This window comes from Tursiops truncatus, chromosome 2 (genome assembly GCF_011762595.2).
Source record: "Tursiops truncatus isolate mTurTru1 chromosome 2, mTurTru1.mat.Y, whole genome shotgun sequence".
In the NCBI taxonomy this organism is placed as follows: Eukaryota; Metazoa; Chordata; class Mammalia; order Artiodactyla; family Delphinidae; genus Tursiops; species Tursiops truncatus.
In genome coordinates this window covers 48,822,693-48,841,608 of record NC_047035.1, presented here as the reverse complement: position 1 = coordinate 48,841,608, position 18,916 = coordinate 48,822,693, and the positions used below count along the sequence as shown (strand labels likewise).

The 18,916-nt window shown below is 38.4% G+C and overlaps 1 protein-coding gene across 9 annotated transcripts in view; it reads left to right on the top strand.

Annotated features, from left to right (window-relative positions):
- FRMD6 (FERM domain containing 6) overlaps positions 1-18,916 on the top strand; it is a 259,327-nt gene that overhangs the window by 231,717 nt on the left and 8,694 nt on the right. For 8 of the 9 annotated variants that reach the window (XM_073800471.1, XM_019923886.3, XM_019923891.3 and 5 more), the window contains 7 exons: positions 1,371-1,474; positions 2,451-2,527; positions 4,715-4,901; positions 8,046-8,201; positions 11,421-11,486; positions 12,378-12,446; positions 14,935-15,109. In XM_073800471.1, the coding sequence (XP_073656572.1) occupies positions 1,371-1,474; positions 2,451-2,527; positions 4,715-4,901; positions 8,046-8,201; positions 11,421-11,486; positions 12,378-12,446; positions 14,935-15,109 (834 nt within the window). The remainder of the gene's footprint in view (positions 1-1,370; positions 1,475-2,450; positions 2,528-4,714; positions 4,902-8,045; positions 8,202-11,420; positions 11,487-12,377; positions 12,447-14,934; positions 15,110-18,916) is intronic. The other variant, XM_019923894.3, reaches the window with a different exon arrangement.

Below are 18,916 nucleotides of genomic sequence, written 5' to 3'. Positions count from 1 at the left end.
CACAGTGATAGTTTAAAAAAATATGTATGTGCCATTATGGTGAACAGTCTGTTCTATTCATTATGTTGCTTCTTCAGACAGGAACTCAAGCCAAACACAAATCAGATTCAACAGTAAGGTTGTCTGATCTTGTCCATTTCATGTTTAATTGGCAACATAAGAGAGATGGGAGATAGTTTTAGTTGACGTGATAAGTGGATTTTAGTAGCGTCCTCTTGGTTTGGGGACCTCTTCCTTACCCGTTTCGTCCAAACTGGTTGACTTAATATGCCATTCATAGACAAAAAGTAGCTTTACCCTTCCTGTTCTCTTATGATGCTTTTCCAGTCAAACTCCAACATTCAGTCATGAGTGACAGTGTGGTCAAGTGTGTTATCCTTGAAGCAGTCAAAGAGACACACTTCTCTTCCAGAATGAGTACATTTGTATCCAGGGCTTTCCAAGAGCATGCCCCCATAGTGATGGTTAGAGGAAAAAGAAGGAGTTTTTTTTAAAAAGATTGAAAACTGTACAAGATAGGAAGGCTTTTCATATGAAATATCTCTCTCTTTAAAAGAGTCCATTTGGGAAATCAGAAAATTTTTACATTTTTTACCAGCTTGTTTTCACATGTTTAGATCATTTTTATATGGGTTTTTTAGCAGTCTTATTTTCTGTTCATCTTAAGGACATCATTCCCTTGAAGAAATATTTTGGCATTCATTCTTGTTTTGCATAAGATTCTTCTCCTCTTCCCACAAGGTCAATCCCAAAGGCAGTGCGAGTAATGCTTTATCATTTCTTCATGCTGTTTTATGTGGAGGAGACAGAGAAGGAGTAGTCTAAAAGACTTCTCTTCACAAAGCACATGGGTCTTAAAGACCATTCTTCACAAAACACATGGGTCAGGCTCCTCACTTGGAAATGGGTTGGTTCTCATCAGTGTTTTCTAATTTCTTACGTAACAATTAAGGCGGTGTTTCTGCCCTGTTTCATTACTTTGCACTTATGAGATGAGTCCTCTGTGAGCCAAACAAGAGCATGTTTTTCTAAAACCGAGTAACACCCACAGTGTTGGAAGTTAAACTGTAAGTTATAACGACCCCAGAAACTAAGTAAAAGTAAGAGTTGGAATCTAATACTTCTTCTAAATGTTAACATATTTTTAACGAGACATGTTCTGTATTGCAAAAGCAAAATAATTCATAAAGCTTGTCGTTAATGTCTATCCCACAGAACCTTTTATCTTTTAATATCCTGTTGAGTTTTCTTGGTAATATGTGAATTCAGAGTACATTCACAAATCTGGAGGCTTTTTTGAAAAACCCATTTCTTTTCTTTTGAAAAAATCTATCCTTTATCACCTTGTCTCCTTTTTTTTTAATGTGCAGATAATGAACATGTGTATATGGAGTTGTCACAAAAGCTTTATAAGTATTGTCCAAAAGAATGGAAGAAAGAGGCCAGCAAGGTACGACAATACGAAGTCACTTGGGTGAGATTACATTTATGAGCAAAATTCTTTTGATTTTTTAAAAGGTTTATTTTAATTATTATACATTAGAAAAATATCTTAACACTTTATACAGTAAATATTGGGAAAGCGAAATGAATTATAAGTTCTAAAATATCACATTAGTGAAGTATTAATAGCTTATAGCATGTAGCAATAGATTTTGAATATCTGCTAAAATAATATTGGATAATAACCTTTTAGTAATCTTGGGATAATATTTTGAAATGAAAAGCATGGAAAAAGTATTTGTTCCTGTTCTTTGGCCACGTTAGTTGTCAAAACTGATGGTCTAGAAATTATTAATCATTTTAAAATCCAATTTTACTATCCTTACATTTGATATTTTGTTACTTTATTGAACCAGTGCCTTCCATTTGCATAGGGGAGCATTCACTGGGAATTTACCTAGTGTTTTCAAGATCACCCCCTCGAAAATCAGTAATAATCCCCAGTGTCTAATCCTCAATCCTCCAATTTGTATTTAAGAATTCTTGGAGTAAACTGGAAGGCTACTTCAAAGCCAACTACAAAGTAAGGAACCTGAAGGTCTAAATAAACAAACAGCATGTTAGCATTTGGTATGTGGAATGTCAGACGAACAGAACATTGTAATGAGGAGCAAATGGTCACCACAGGGGACAGAGCTGAGAGAGGAGCTGGATCTCAGCTAGAAATTTCCACTGGCATTTATTTTTATCTTCCCGTATGTTGTCATTGGCATTACAGTGAATGAGTATCAGATATAGTTATAAAACTTCCCGTTTTCACATAAACTTGGTATCCATCTAGGACAACTGAGACAACTGTCTACCCGCTGCAAGCCCCTACTCATTAGAAGTAGATCAAACCTTTTAGTGTTTAAAAAGTTACTTGTAAATAATGGTATTTGTTGTTTTTGAAACCCACTTTTGAAGTAACTAAAAACAGCCTGATTTTTACGCATGTCTTTGTTTAGGGTATTGACCAGTTTGGACCCCCTATGATCATCCACTTCCGTGTGCAGTACTATGTGGAAAATGGCCGATTGATCAGGTATGAGGACAGGGAGAAATTCCGAACCGTTATTTTTCTACAGTACTCATCCTCTAACATATCAGATAAAGTACTTGTGTTTATTGTTTGTCTCCACCTGCTAGAATATAAAAGAGCAGGGATTAAAAAAAAATTTTTTTTTACGCACGCATGTATCTTCAGTCCCTAAAACAGAGGTACAGTAGATACTCAATAAACATTTGTTGAATGAATGAGTGATAATGTTAGACTATCAGTGAAAATGTTAACAATCTCATCAGCTCACATTTTCTCTACTCCACATTTTCAATAACAAATCAGTCACCAAAAAGATAAGAAAGAACTAGCACTCGTGTAAAGTGGAAAGTTGGTTAATGGATTATATTCTTTTCTGGTGGTGGTGTGAGGAATGGAACAGCAGCAGGAACTCGTTCCTATAAAAATGCATGGGTGTTTATATAGCCTGGTTTTCTTTTCACTTTTGGGGTCTTGCTTCTGTTCTTGGCAGTAGCTTTAAAGCTAAGATTACGCCCAGTGGAGGTATCCTGTGAGAATCTTAGATGCAGTTTGGCAAGGGCAGGTAATTGATTCTTTTTCTGGAGGCAGGTGCATGAATAATACTGTGCTCATGATACAGACTCAGAATTCCCCAGTTTAGAAGCTCAGTTTATTATTTATATAGGAGGATTCAGTGCTGGAAGACTTTCAGAGGTGATTTTGTTGGCTGATAGAAAATACTAGAAATGTGAACTCTGTGTTTTACTTATTTATTTTTAAATTTTGAGAAACCCCACGTAAAAGGGACAAAGATACATGTGGCTAATGAGTTGTATCTGAGATTTGCTCTTAATATTTATGTTACTGCCACATGCAAATTAAAAAGTAAAAAATATTAGCCCATAAAGAATGTTTTTAAAGCAGAGAAACTTTTCTAGTTATTCTCAGTTTATATAAAACTTTTTCTAAGTTTACTTAATTGGAATGGAATGTGCTGGAAAGAAGGAAAATATATTATTTAGCCACTAATTAGCCCCCTGGGACTAATGAATGTTTAATTGATCTCCATGCTTCTGCCCTTTTCCCCAGTGATGAGCTAGTCCAATCATTGTGTACTCAACATTATAAAAAGAAGTGCTCTGAAAAGTCATAAGGGAAAAAAAAATTACATAAATGCTTTATTTTTAAATTTTAAACTTTTCATTTTTAAACACAGTCTTGGTTAAAGTAAACCCGTATGTTTTTATTATCATCAACTAATGAGCTATTGACCTCAGGTGAACATTCAACCTAAAGTAATAGGGAGACAAATACTCATTAAATACATACACACACACACATTTTTTTCTTGCATTTTTACTTTGATCACAGAGGCGTCCTGTTTGCCTGTGACATTTTTTGGAGCTTGACCATATTTTTCCCCAATCAGCACTTCTTACTCAGTGTATTTAATGGGGACTGTATTTATTTCTGACCTCAATGGATTGTAATGAGTGCACTATTCGTATTTCCATTTGTGACGACTATCATGATTCTTACAACATGTGCCTATAAAATCACACCCATAAAGTAACAGCCACTTAATTAAAAAAAAAAGATTTAAGGAGAGTTTTCAGCTTATTCATTCTTAGAGGGAAAAAAAGACTATTCATAGTTAGGCAAATTCTTTTCTAGTAGGGCATATAAACAGAAATATTTTGAAAAGGGCCTTAGTGTATTTGTAATGTGCTCAGATGAAAATCAAAACAAAAAAGGACAGCATAACATTCAAGCCAGGATTGTCTCCTCAGATTTGTCCTTATTTGTGTCATGTGTGCAGCATTATTGTAGCAAAATTATTTTAATACAGACAACAGATGCCTAGGCTTCTAATACTTGTTCAATGTAGTATATCCCACATTGGAGTGGAATGATTCAGATCTGTTTTCCATTCTCTGAATGAATCAAATGCTATTGGCCATAGGAAGTGTTATTTTTGCAGTCTGGGTAATCTGACTTGGGGTCCTGACACCCTGCGAACTTGGTGAAGCAGCAGTTAGGCAGCAATCCGGTATTAGCTACAACCTCCCCCTTTTCAGTGAGTGAGGAGGGAGGGGGGAGGAGGGAGCAGGAACAGAAGAGCTCTTGTCACCAGATGGATAGCAGGATTGGGGTTGTTTACATGCCTTTAGATTGTTCCATCAAAATGTGAGTTCTGTTTTATTTTCCTAGTGACAGAGCAGCAAGATACTATTATTACTGGCACCTGAGAAAACAAGTTCTTCATTCCCAGTGTGTGCTCCGAGAGGAGGCCTACTTCCTGCTGGCAGCCTTCGCTCTGCAGGCTGATCTTGGGAACTTCAAAAGGAATAAGCACTATGGAAAATACTTTGAGCCCGAGGCTTACTTCCCATCTTGGGTAGGCACTGTTTTCAAATTCTGAAGTGTTTTCTCTAGCACATTTCTAGTTCATTGTGTGGGTAGTCATGCTGCTACAAGAACTGGGAACCCAGATGTTTGATGGCCAGTACACCCTCCATGACGCGCAGATACACATTTCATACTTGAGAGCGTGGCACCTACAGTCTCTCGATGGACTCAATCTGCTTATGGGTTATGAGGAAGAGGATTGCTATCCATCGTAAAGATGGTGGAACTTGGTATTTGCCAGCCTTCTTTTGGCATTTACGTGGCCTTGACCGTCTTATGTCCTCTTAATTCAAGCAGCATTTTTTCCCTTCGAAGGGAGAAACACATTACTCTTTAAAAGGTGAGATCATTCACAGCTTCTCCTGTGTTGAGGAAACAAATATAAGTAAACTGCTTGATCTGACCGCCATCTCCTTCACTCTCAAAAGAGGAGCAACCCCCTTATTTCAGCAAGAAAACTTAGGTTATTTGAGCACTGACGGTCTCAGAGGTCCTTTCTCCATCCCCACCCTGTTGATATCGCTTCCCATTCTTCCTCTAGGTCTCTGCCGAGACATCTCTCTCTCCCGTATCTTCAGCCTCTACCCCAACTAACTCTTCTTAAGTCAGGACATACTTTGTTTGCTTCACACCTCCCCATCCTCAGGGAAGAAAGGAGGGAGGGAAAGAAGACCTACCAATCTCTCCTTCCCTTCTCAGTAAAGCTTCTTGAAAAAGTGACGATGTATATTTGATTTTTTAGCTTCTTTACTTCGACGTGTAATCCTCAACCCACATCCATCTGCCTTCTTTCCTCACCACCCCCTCCACTCATGATGCTGTCCTTAAAGCCAGCAGTGACCTTTAAATTGCCAAATCCGGTGGACACTTTTCACTTCTTTTCCTGAATTTCTCTGCTGCATTTGACACTTAGTCACTCACATCCCAGGAGATCTCCTCCAAATTAATGCTTTTTACAACCACCTATGTACTGGCACCTCCTGAATCTGTTTCTCTCCCCTATGTCTGTAAGACAGCTGTTTACCCATAGGCACCTCACACTCAGAATGTCCCAAATCAAATTCATCTTCTTCACACCTCAATTCTCTGCGTTCCTACCCCTGTGTTCCTAACCTCAGCCAGTGGCACTGCCATCCACCCGATCACCTAGAAACTTGAGTCACTCGGGGCTCTTTCTTATCACCCTTCTTTCTCCCTGCCCCACCCAGTCAACGAGAACATCCTCTAACATAAACCCTTGATTCCGCATCACCCAGCTTAAGAAATAAGATTCGCTTGTATTTTTGTTGCTCTTAACTTCCTAAACATTACCACGTGTCCTCCCCGTAGTGGTTCTTCATGTTTCCCAGGCTTCAGCTCTCATCAGCACTCCTGCAGTTGTCCCTGCTTCAGGCTTTACTCACAGCTTGCAGAGGAGTTGTTTTTGCTTCTGATTTAAACCTTCATCTTCGGAGTGAAGCCCAGGCTCCCAAGCATGACCTAGGAACTTCCCAGCATGGGTCCCTGCCAGCCTTTCCAGCTTCCTTTCTGGTTGTCCTGCACCTTGTGTGTTATGATCTAGCAACACCCAGCAATTCCTGTGGTGTTTCACACATTGGGCCTTTCTGTCTGCAGCTCCTTTAGCTGGTGAGGCCCACTCCCTGTTTCACCTGGCTACTCCTGCTCATCAGCTCAGGTGTGGTTCCCTGGGCAGACTGTCTAGGGGCCCAGTGCCCCTCCTCTGGGCTCAATAAGACCCTGAACATAAGTATTTTATTTTCAAATTCTCTGTTTGTCTCTTGCACCCAGTGATCTAAGTATTTCTTAGCATATTCTAAAGGACAGGCATAAACTTAACCTTTTCTGTTTCTTCAGCATTTCACATCACGGTGCTCAATATAAGTTTTTGTTCACTGGCTGACAGTGCTTCAGTTGTTCAAGAAAACCCACAAAAGATGTCAGGCTATTACATAGCAATGTCTGTTGGGCCAAAGTTAACCTGTATTTACATTCCCTTAGTTATCATCAGGTACTCAGTGACCCTTGGTCTTTAAAGCAGAGCTTCCCATTAGTGTGCCATGGCACCCAGGGTGCTGAGATACCAGCTTCCTCAACCCTTGCGATCACCAAAATCATCTACTTCATTGCCCTTACAGATATTATTTTCTAGGGGTTCTTTGACCTGAAAAAGGTTGACAAGTACTGATTTAGGTGATCTCCATGTAAAAGGAACCTAGAAAGAAAAATCTGTAACTTGAGTTCTCAGCAAAACTTGATTATTGGCCAATAATAACTCATCATGTTTAATTCTCCTTAAAATATTCATAGGAAGAAACAAAACATCAGTAACTATAAAAACAATAATAAAACTAAAAATTCTCTAATTTTCAAATCCTGGTCATTTTAAGCACTAAAATGCTTTTTGTTCACTTTGCATAAATCTTTCCATATTTTATAATCTTCGTGAAATCAGCTAAGACTTTTATCAACACCTTTCTTTGAACCTGCAGCTTCTGGATACTATATATTTTTGATATCTAAAAGCTTTGACTACTGTCTGTTGAAAACTGAAGTTGCAGTGAATTGCAATGAATATTTGAGTGAAACTGTTTTCTCATAAGCATTTGAGTAGAGTGTTCATATCAGCCTCTTATGCAAAAACCAGAAATGTTTCTGAGAATTCCTCGCAGTCCCCTGCTTTCTTCGGATTAACATTTAGAACCTCCCACTCTGTGGCTGTAATTTTAGAAGAGTTAAGTAGAATCCGGACCCTGAAGATGTGCTGACAGTGGCTGCATTTCATGGTACCAATAATTCTGCAAGTATAAGCAGTGAGGTGGACAAAATTGTGCAAGTTTGCATGGTTTTTCTTTGTTGGTGATTTTAAAGCCAAGAGAACATATTTTTCCCATTTCTTGTGATTTTTCTTCTTAGATATGGAGTACTACAGCTAAATTGACTCTGTAGCTTCTAGTATTAGCTGATTCAGCCAGGTCACATAACAGATGATCAAAAAAGAATAAGCGTGGGAATTTTCTAATGGAAATCAGCCAATTTACATGGCCTGTTTTCGGTTCTCATCATTTGGGAGATGAGGGTAGTATTTGCATCCCTCCAACAAATGTTGCATTGCGCTCCCATTGTATTCCAACAGGTTGTTTCCAAGAGAGGGAAGGACTACATCCTGAAGCACATTCCAAACATGCACAAAGATCAGTTCGCACTGACAGCTTCTGAGGCTCATCTTAAATATATCAAAGAGGCCGTCCGACTGGATGATGTTGCCGTTCACTACTACAGATTGTATAAGGTACAAAACTGCAGTAGGTCTGCAGCCATACCTCCTTGATCAGGAGACGTTTTTATTTAAAGTTGTCCTTTTAATTTTTTTTAATGGGCTTTTAAAAGAATTTCATTTCAACCGCTGTTTGTCATCATTGGTCAGTCTTGGAGTCAATGATGCTTTTCCTCAGTCCTGGGAGCAGAATGGAGTCTTTTTAATGGTCCTAGTATTGAGATAACAAGTGGCTGTAAATTGTGCATCTGGCTTTTCAGCGATTATGAAATAGTTATTTTTCTCCTTCCCAAATCCGCATTTCTGCCTTGGGGAGTAACATTTGCAACTTGTTCGATCAGTAATTTTTAATACTCATTGAAGTGAAGCCGTACCTGCATGTATCCATTAGTAATAAGAACATCGCCACAATAGCTAATGTTTATGGAGTATTGTGTTTATGGGGCCACTTTATATTTATCCTCTTTTAAAAATCCTCATAACTATAAGATAGGACTGTAATCTTCATTTTACAGACCAGGATACACACCAAAGATCACAAAACTAGTAAGAGCCAGGATTCAACCCAGGTCTACTTGACAAGAGCCTGTGTGCTTAAACCACTGACTCTGTGCTGTCACTCTAAAGTTTGATACTGCCTTTCTCCTGTGTCCTTGTGTTTTGTGTTCTTGTGTCTCTAGCCTCATTTTTCCATCCTGGGTCAGAGGTCACAGACCCAAATAATAACTGGGGTGGGCTCTGCAGGGAATCACTGGCAATATGTTCTGTCTTCTCTCCTGCTTCTCCTTCCCACTCCTCTCCCTATTTCACAAGTATCACTTCCATGGCAAGAACCCTTGAATTCCCATTTAAGTATTCAAAGATATATTTATTCTCCAACCAAATAGGATGAAGTGGTTCAGAGTGTGATCTGTTGGGCCTACCTTTCTGGGATTAAATCCCAGCTTCACCCCTTACTGTGTAACCTTAGGCATGTTACTTAGCCTCTCTGTGCTTTAGTTTCCCCATAGATAAATGGGGATGGTAACAAAGCCAATAAACTCTGAGGTTTATTGAAGACTAAAGGAATTAGTGGGTGAAAAGTGTTTAAAAACAGTACCTAGCACGTGTTAGGCATGAAATTAAACGTGTTGCCTTTACCATTATTATCGTTATTATTAGGTTTGTTATCTCTCCTACATCCTTTGTGGTAAGATTAACGTAACTAGACAATTGGAGACTAGACCGTAGTTTGGATATATTGCTGGGTAATTTTCCTGGCTGGTTCAAAAGACTTAAAAAGAGAGCAAAGGATGTTATTTTTTCTCTTTTATGCGCAAGAGATGCATTGTTAATGCCCTGTCATCTTTCAAAGGCATAGAGTTCCACAAGATCTCTTCAGCTAAATTCCTGGAAGACTGAGTTCTTTTTTTTCTTTTAAGGGAGTTCATTGTGACACCTCAATTTATCTGAGAAAATGCAAATAAATGACATTTTTTGACAATAAATTTATATTTTTAAATGTATTAGAAGTATGAATGATATATCAGAAAGACTGTGGCTTTATAAACCCTCCATCAGCATTCACTCTTGCTGGGATCCTAGGCAACTGTTGCTGCAATCCTGGGCATCTGTTAAGTGGAAATGATCCTATACATATCACAGGTTGGGAAGATTCAACAAGATGGTGAATCTGAAATAACCAGATGGAGTGCCTGGCACATTAGTGAATGCTCAGTAAATATTGGTTGCTTTTTATTTTGTAGGGAAGCTTTGGTATTTTAAAGAATCCTATTAAGTTCCTATTAGGAATCCTTTAGTGAAGTAGATATCTCCAGTTTAATCTTTCATGTAAAAATTAATTTTTCAATTTGCTTAAAGTGCACTACTTTTATATGTCTTAGAAAATCATTCTGGTCTGCTTAAAACAAGATAACTAATACTAGTGAACTGAATGAGGTGGGGAAGTAGATATGTTTTCCTTATAGGCAGAATTTTCATTCTTTTAAAGAAATCACGTGGCCGCCATTAAAACTACTTCATTTAAGTCCTGTTAATAAAATGGAGACAGAAGACAGGAAACTTAAAACAACAAGAACAACAACAAAAACCTCTGTGCCTCTTTCCCAGTAATATGCACCTCATACACGCACTACCAGCATTTTTATGAGCACAATCTTATTTCAGGAAGCAATCAGAACAGCCTTGAAAGGGAAATTGGCCTAAGCTCATAGTGATGGATTTGTTTCTCCTGTTAAACCTGTACTGTGTGTGCCTTTCTTGATGTAAAGAGTATTAATGGGAAAAAAAAGCCCCAATAGTGAAAATAGGCTGTGGCTTCTCTTTACTATGCCAGGTAAGGATGCATTTTCTAAAAATATTCCTTTCCATGATCATGCAAAAACTGGCAGTAAATGTAATAAAGATCTGCATGTACTCATTTATTGTTTTTATTGAGAAATCTCATAATGAAAATATTTTAGTTACTCAGCAATTTTGTTTTCTAGTTTGTACTTTATACCTTATATCCACTTGTTACAGATGAGCACTTAGAAGATGTGGCCAAGTTCAGAATACATTCTTAATTGTACAGTTTTTTCCCTTATACTTGTTGTAGTTTTTTTTTTTTTTTATGGTTTAGCTGGTAGAATGTATATCATATTGGCAAGTGATAATTGAACTTCTTAAACATAAGTATTTTCTTTCAAGACTAACTGAATGTAAAGCTTTTATAACTTTATTAGATATCTTCATGAAAGGGCATTAACTATTCAGGCTTGCCTCTGACTTTGTTTTCAGAGTTGGGAGATTTAACCAGTTTTAAACATATAAAGTCTAGTACATCTCAGAATATAACTATGACTTTATATTCAAGATTCTAACTTCTGAAAAAAGATTAAGCATAAGAGAGAAGATTAAAGAAATGATGTAAAAGCAGCAAAATAGTCTTACTGGAGTTCTCAGTAACACAAATATTTAGAATATTGTCAGATATGAAAGTGTATATAATATAGTAAAAACACTAAAACTTTGAAATCGCAGGGATTTAGAAAGTAGAAAATACCATTACTGATTTAATATGTGCCCATGATTTTCTTAAATCTTATAGAAAACAAGGAATGCAGAAAGACAAGCAAAGTTATTTTAAGTCAAAAGCTTTCTAATCCTGAAATTTATCTTTGGTTCTTTTCTTTGGTGCTGAATTGTTCATTATAGAAGAAAAATATACTTTTTCATACAATTTTATTCCTATAGGATAAAAGGGAAATTGAAGCTTCTCTGACCCTTGGATTGACCATGCGGGGAATACAGATTTTTCAGGTTAGTTAATGAGAAATAAAGTGTCAAATGGCATCCACTATGTCTTACTCTGGCAGTGTGCCTGCCTGGTCCTGTGATAGGTTCACTGGTCCATTTCCAGCCATGATTGGTCATTACTTCCTATTTGTCTAGCACAGATGTAGATAAGGTGGGATAGTCGAAGTGAAGCAGTCTGATCCTTGACACTAATAAGTCCTCTAGAACAGAAAACAACAAACCAAAGATTGGCCACAGTTCATCACTCACAGATCATTAATATCCAGACATTTTTCTTTGTGTGTCATTAATTTTTAATATTCTTTTTTATCATCTGGTGCATCTATAACTGTGGAAAGAAAAATGACTTTTTAATACAGTGACTGACCAGACATTTCAATTTCCGTTACAATTTTTTGATAAAACCTGTCCCTTGAGTAAGTAGTTACCATCATCCTTTTACAAGTGGGATGGTTTTATGCTACAGCCATAAACAAGGGAGAGAGATGCCTCCCTCTGTGAGACCTGGGAGAATATAAGGATGCCTTATCTTCGATATAGGCAAAATATCCAGTTATGAAAGTCTGAGTGCCTTATCTCATCTCTTGAATGCCTGAGTCTTCTGGACTTTTTATTTAAATTTAGGGATAGGCCAGAAGGGAAAAGATTGCCTTAAAAGGGCAGGTTAACACAGTCACTCAGGAACCAAAAGCGACAGAATTGTATCACTCCTCTTTTAATTACTGTCTGCATATCTCCAAAGAGAGTTGGGGACCTCTTTCAGATGTTAATTACTGTATTTTAGTTTTCTGGGAAAGAAGTTAGAGCTATTTTAGAATATCTGTCAGTTTCCTCAGTAGCTCTCTGTGCATTACTTGTAAGAGTTATAAGTAACTCTTATAATTCTTTCCACAGAATTTAGATGAAGAGAAACAATTACTTTATGATTTCCCTTGGACCAATGTTGGAAAGTTGGTGTTTGTGGTGAGTTTAAAATAACTGACTTAAAATACTCAGTTTTTTGTTTTTGTGGACTTGTATTGTTTTTTGTTTTGTTTTTTTAAACAAAATATTGTTTCAGGCACAAAACTTGATATTTTCTCAAAATTGAAGATGAAAATAGTTAGCTGTCTTATATTCTTATGCATGTGGTATAATTATAATCCTTGCCACTTTTCAGTAGTGAACCTAAAACACAGAGTCTTATAGCAAAAGAAATTACTAATTTTAATTTGTGTATATGGTCCCCACCACTCTACCCTAAGTTATTCTAGTTTCAGAAGAAATGTGATGGGGAAAAGTTCAAGATGAATTCATCAAACAGAATTGTTTTTAAAAATGTACTGCAGAGGGATTAGAAAACAGAAAGCTGTAATCAGAGGGTAAATTACTCTTAGCATGGGGGTTGGCCATTTCTTGTGGAAGTTAACTTCTCTTGAGCAAAGAATAAAGAGTGATATAAAAAGATGTTTCTATTAATATGTGTCTGTTGAAACTCATCATTATAAAGAAAGGACTGCAATTCTTAACAGGAAAAGTACTTTTACTTTTAGATTATTGAGAATGATACACTTTCTTTTGTTGGAGCAAATTCTTGATTTTTCCCAGCTGTTTCACTGTTTTGTCAGCTGTATCCATTTGGGCGAGGGTTCAAAGAATTACAGTTAATTATATGTATTTCTAGTGGTCGTTAAAATTCATAATTTCGCTTTGTTCAGAAATTATTGGAAAAAATACACAAAGAAAGGAGGAAGATAAGGATTAGGACACATGTGCTTCTTTCTTTCCATCAGGAAGATGGCCTATATAAATAAAGGGCTCTGTTGCCAGATAGCATTTGGGCACTGACTCCACACTGCCCTGGGAGTTAAAAGACCTGTTTCTGACTTTACATTGGGCACAGTCCAATCTGATTTCACTTCACTCATACATTAAATGGGGCCTGACCTGCCTCCTACTCACTGGCTCTTTCTCGTTCAAGCTCTTTGGGAAAGGAGTGGAGCTATTTATAAATGAGCAAATTATTACCCCACTTGCCCCCTTCATGTCCCCAATTAAGAAGTAATAAAATACATTTATAGAAATTGAATTCCTTAAGGGTCCTGCACCCAGTGGTTCCTGAATCTAGTTGTGCATCACTCGCATCTGAGGAGCTTATTTAGATTTCTGGGCCTCATCATCCTCACCTAAGAGATTTTTGATTCAGTTGGTCTGGGGTGGAGACCAGGAATCTATTTTGGCAAACTTCCCAGATGATTCTTCTTGCAGCCAGCCCAGCCCTGCCTGGTTGTGTGACCCTGGGCAAATCGCTTAACACCTCTGTGCCTTGGTTTCTTCATTCCAAAATGGGGATAATTGACTGTCCCCGCCCCCCACCCCATAGACTTGTGAGGATTAAGTGAGTTAATACATGCTTAGTGCTCATTAAGTGTAAGTTATAAACATTCTAGCATTGACATCCAATGTTGGTTCCTTTTAAAATGGGAAGTCGAGAGGTAAATTCCATCCATGTCTGAGTTACACAAACCCATATTGCTTTGCACTGACTTTAAGTGTGTAGTTAGAATATGCCTCCCTCTTTGTTTTATCTCTCCTCTCCAGCTGAGAATCACTGTGCCTGGAATATTCCTTTCTGTAGTCCTGCTGCCCTATTCATTGTCAGGAAAGTTAAAGGAGTTAGTAACATTCCATAACTGTAAGGAACTTTTCCAAACCCTTGCCCTCAACTTAGAACTTTATGTGAATGATCCCAAACCTAGTGAATGAGATTCCTCTACTGACAGAAAGATACTTACGCTACTTCCATCTCTTATTTCTCCTTCCTGTCTCATCCCTCTAACTGTCCTTCCGGCTTCCAGCTCCCTCTTTTATCCAACTAGAGAGTTTTTCATTTTTTCTAAACCCTAAATAGATATCCTTTATTGTTCACTATCATAACTCCTTTATTTCCTTCCCAGAATTTATCATAAGCTGCAATTATTTTATGTGTTTATTTACCATCTCTCCCACCAGAATGTAGTGACATAGGGGTAGGGACTTTGTCCTCTGCGCTGTTATTTTCTCAGGGCCTAGCAAAGTGTTTGGTACATTGTAAGTGTTCAACAGATATTTGAATGCATTACGCTTCTAGAATTTGTTGTCTTGTTTACTGAGTTAGGGTGTTGGGATTACATTTAAGGATGCTTTTGTGATGGGCCCTTCTCTTCTCCATTATGTAAATGGCCTGGCCAGCCAGAGAAACCAAAGATGGAACCAGAAGACCCTGGCTAGGCACTTCCCTGAATTTTTGGTAATCCTCTGTCCTGTGACGTTTTTGAAAGGGAAAACAGTCATTTATCCTCCGGGAATTTTGGATGGAGCTTTATACATTTATTTCTGAGTCTGTAGTTTTCCTTACTGACTAGAAAATGAAGGGGAGCTTGGCACATCGGATACTTTTCTTCCTGATCTGATTCATGCCTTCCCCCCACAGGGGAAGAAGTTTGAGATTTTGCCAGATGGCTTGCCCTCAGCCAGGAAGCTCATCTACTACACAGGGTGCCCCATGCGCTCCAGACACCTTCTGCAGCTCCTGAGTAACAGCCACCGCCTCTACATGAACCTGCAGCCTGTCCTGCGCCACATCCGGAAGCTGGAGGAAAACGAAGGTCCTGCAGGGTCTCGGGCGGGAAGCAGATGGTGCTTTTGCCACCCAGGGCCCCGTACCCTACAGCTGCCAAGAACTGGGGCTTTAGTCTTGTCAAGAGTGGGACCTGGGGACCGGCGTCTCCAGATCCCCAGCAGCATTCCTGTTTCATCTCAGCACTGTCCCAGAAGGCCCAGAGTGCTAGTCAGCATATCCGAGATTATCCCTGCCATTTAGCTACCTTCGAGAACAGTCTCTGTAAGGTTTCCCCACACTTGGCTTGAGAATTCTTGCAGAAAGCCACCACATGAAGGTGCAGGCCAGGGTTTCTGTGCATATCAGCTTTTATCTGCATCTCAGAGCTTTGTTTATACACTGATCCACCTTGGTGCTGTTATCCACAGGCTATCTGGAATTCCTTCCAGTGTGATTATTCCTTAGGTTAGAGTGACAATAAAGGTGGGTCACAGAATGTCTCCAGCCTCTTGTTGACTGCTAGGAGGCCCCGTGTCTGGCTGAGCAAGAAAGACAAACAAAGGAGAGAGAAGTTTACAATTGAGGATCTTGTCAGCCAGTCCTGTGGGAGCTTTGCTGAGACACAGAATAGAGCAGTGCCTTTGGGGCTTCAGAGTTCCAGGCCCTGAAAGTGGGGTCAAGTCATGGTGAAGAGAGGAAGACGGGGATGGGGGCTTCTAGCAGCAGACTTCAACTTCACAGTATTAACCTAATGGTTAACTCTTTATCTCCTGTGGTTACCCTGTTCGGCACACTCCAGCTTCTAATCCCCAAAAATGCTACTTTGCATATTTGGTTTTTTAATGTCTTCGACTTTTTTGCAAACTCATTTTGTAGTAATTCTTGGTAATTCGATTGGATTCTATTTGGGGTATTTTCATGAATATTAGGATGCAGATTCATATTTTAGGTCCATATCGGAAACAGATTTCGTCCTCTCAGACCTCACTTTTCTTAAAGAAGTGAGACAAGTCCCTGTCCTCTTTTTTTTCCTAATTGGGGTATAGTTGCTTAACAATGTTGTGTTAGTTTCTGCTGTACAGCGAAGTGAATCAGCTATGTGTATACACATATCCCCTCTTTTGGATTTCCCGTTTATGTCACCACAGAGCATTGAGTAGAGTTCCCTGTGCTATACAGCAGGTTCTCATTAGTTATCTGTTTTATACATATTCGTGTATATATGTCAATCCTAATCTCCCAGTTCATCCCACCCCGCTTTTCCCCCCCTTGGGGTCCATATGTTTCTCTACATCTGTGTCTCTATTTGTGCCTTGCAGACAGGTTCATCTGTACCATTTTCTCTCTTAACAAACAAAAACCTTATAGAGGTTTGCATCTGATTGATTTCTCTCAAAAGCTGTCTGTCAATTTAAATGAGACCCAGTTTGGAGAAGCCATTGTAATTTAAGTAGCAGTTGGAATGTGAATCATTTTCCACTGTCTGCCACCAAACTGCATCTGTCTTCAGAGAGAATTGGTCTCACTGTCAAGTGTATTGGCTTCCCCTGCTGCTAGACTGCCAGTTCTTTCCCATGATGACTCATCAGTATAATAAATGCATATATCTCTCTGACGCTGATATGAAGATTAGGAATTTAAACAGGACAGAAGCGCCAAGGAAGCTTGTGAGAATAGGTAACTTAGGTTCAGAGCCCATCATTTTGCCAAGTTGGCTTCATTCCTAAATGGCCAACTTGGCACCTTGTGAAATTCACTTATTCCTGCAGCTCTCTGCCAGCAGCATTTTAGTAAATTCTTGTTTAGGTGACCTTAACGGGAGCCCCTTAGAGCTTGAAAGAATTAACGGACGTCGCCTACAAATTCTAAAGCAAAATTACATAGAATGTCAAGTTAAGAGGGGAGGGCTTTGTCTGTTATCAAGCATAGCACCAAGTGCATTTGGGAGCTTATGTGAGTAGGGGCAGTGAGGGAATGATAAAGGTGCAGATTGGATCTTTTACGTGGATACATATAGATAGATTTTGCGGGGATGGCTTTTTTTCCTTTACATCTTTAGTTTTCTCTGCTTAGAAATCCCTCCAGATCTGAAGAAAACCTGAAACAGTTTCTTTGGACTTACCTTGGCCTGAGTCCATTTATCTCACCCACACTTAAGGACTCCATCATTTTAAACAAAAAAAGCTATTAACATTAGCCAAAATCACAGCATGAAAAGAATCTATATTTTTCTTAATTAAATTTCATCTAGAGTCACCTTGTCTGAAACACTATTTTCTCATTTTATAGTAAAAATGATCACAAGAATCTTACGGTATTTAGAACAGATGGATAAAAAATGCTTTCTGTCTTTAAAAATTTTTTTCACCTCAACTTTATTCAATAGCTAGGGCTTATTCTTAGGTCTGTGTCATGAGGGCACATTGACTGCATTATATTACAAAATAACATATGAAAAACTTGGTGGTCTGTGGGCTTTTACAGTAGAGGGAATAAATAGAACACTGACACATTGATGATTTGCCCTGTTGACACCAGTGATTACTAGGGGGTGAGAGGTTGCATTTTGCATCTCTTAGAATAAATTTCAGAATTATTTCAGCGTTTCCCTCATTTTGTAACCGATTGGTATGAAGCTTCTTAAATGTTTGCAGAGGGTCTAAGAGATAAAGCACGATGACAGGAATAGAAGCCAGCACATGGAACACCAAGGCTGTGCTGACACATTGACAGGAAGTAATTCATGCTAGGCTCCTATTAGATAGAAAACAAGTTGGCAAAGTGCTTGTCTTCTAGTGACTATGCTTGTGAGTATAGAATAACTGTAGTTGATTCCAAATCTACAAGAAATTTGGGAGTAAAAGGGCTATTTGTAAAGAGACAGAAAAGCTTTTAAATTATTAGATCCACAATTCTCAATTGTCTTAGAACTCGAACACCATATAGGACTTTTTATTTTTACTTTTTCTCTTCACTTTCCACCCTTCCAAGGGCAACATGGCTATTGTATTGAAACTACAGTGAATAGAAAGTATGAGAATTTTGCAAACCCCTTTAGTTCTTCATCTTAACTCCTGTTGCCTTCAGAAAATAGGAAATCATTAGAACCCAGTCTAACCCTAAAAAATGGGCTGTAGATGGATGTACTTTTGTTGCAGTGATGGTGTGTGTTAGGCTCTGATGTCTGGTTCCAGTCTGCCTCTGTGTGGCTACACACACTCACCTTTGTGTGTTTCAGCTCGATTCCTTAGAATTGACATGAAAGGGCTGAAGCCCAGAAATGTACACACAGCTTTCTCCAAGCATTTTTTCCATTTTGCATCCTGGAATGCATATTTTCTCTTCCTGCTGATGTTCATTCCCTCTCTGGGGAAGCCTGTGGTGATTATACTTCAGAGCTGGATTCAAACATCAAGAGTGCAAGTATTTTTACTTAACCAAGACACAATACAATTAAATCCATTAACAGGCCCTTGAGAACCCAATTAGTCTAGTAGTCAGCAGTTTCTGAAATAATATCAATTTAACATTCCCCAAATGCACTCTCCATTTTTAACGTTGTTCTAATGTGTTATTTCTCATCCGTATTAAAGATACAAGGCAGTTTAACTATTTCTTGGTTTTAAATTTCTGACTTGAAGCACAGTTTCTATCAGTTGTATACCTGTAGCTCAGTTGTAACTTTGTGCCTTTATGTAATGGTTAGTTTAGCATTCGATAAAAGGGACTTTCCAATATTGTGTCTTTGCTACGTTAAAGAGGTGTACTGACATGTTAAATCAAAGAACAGTTTTATCAATCAGAGGCTACATGAGTATAAATTATCAAACCAGTAGTGATTACTCTGTGTTCT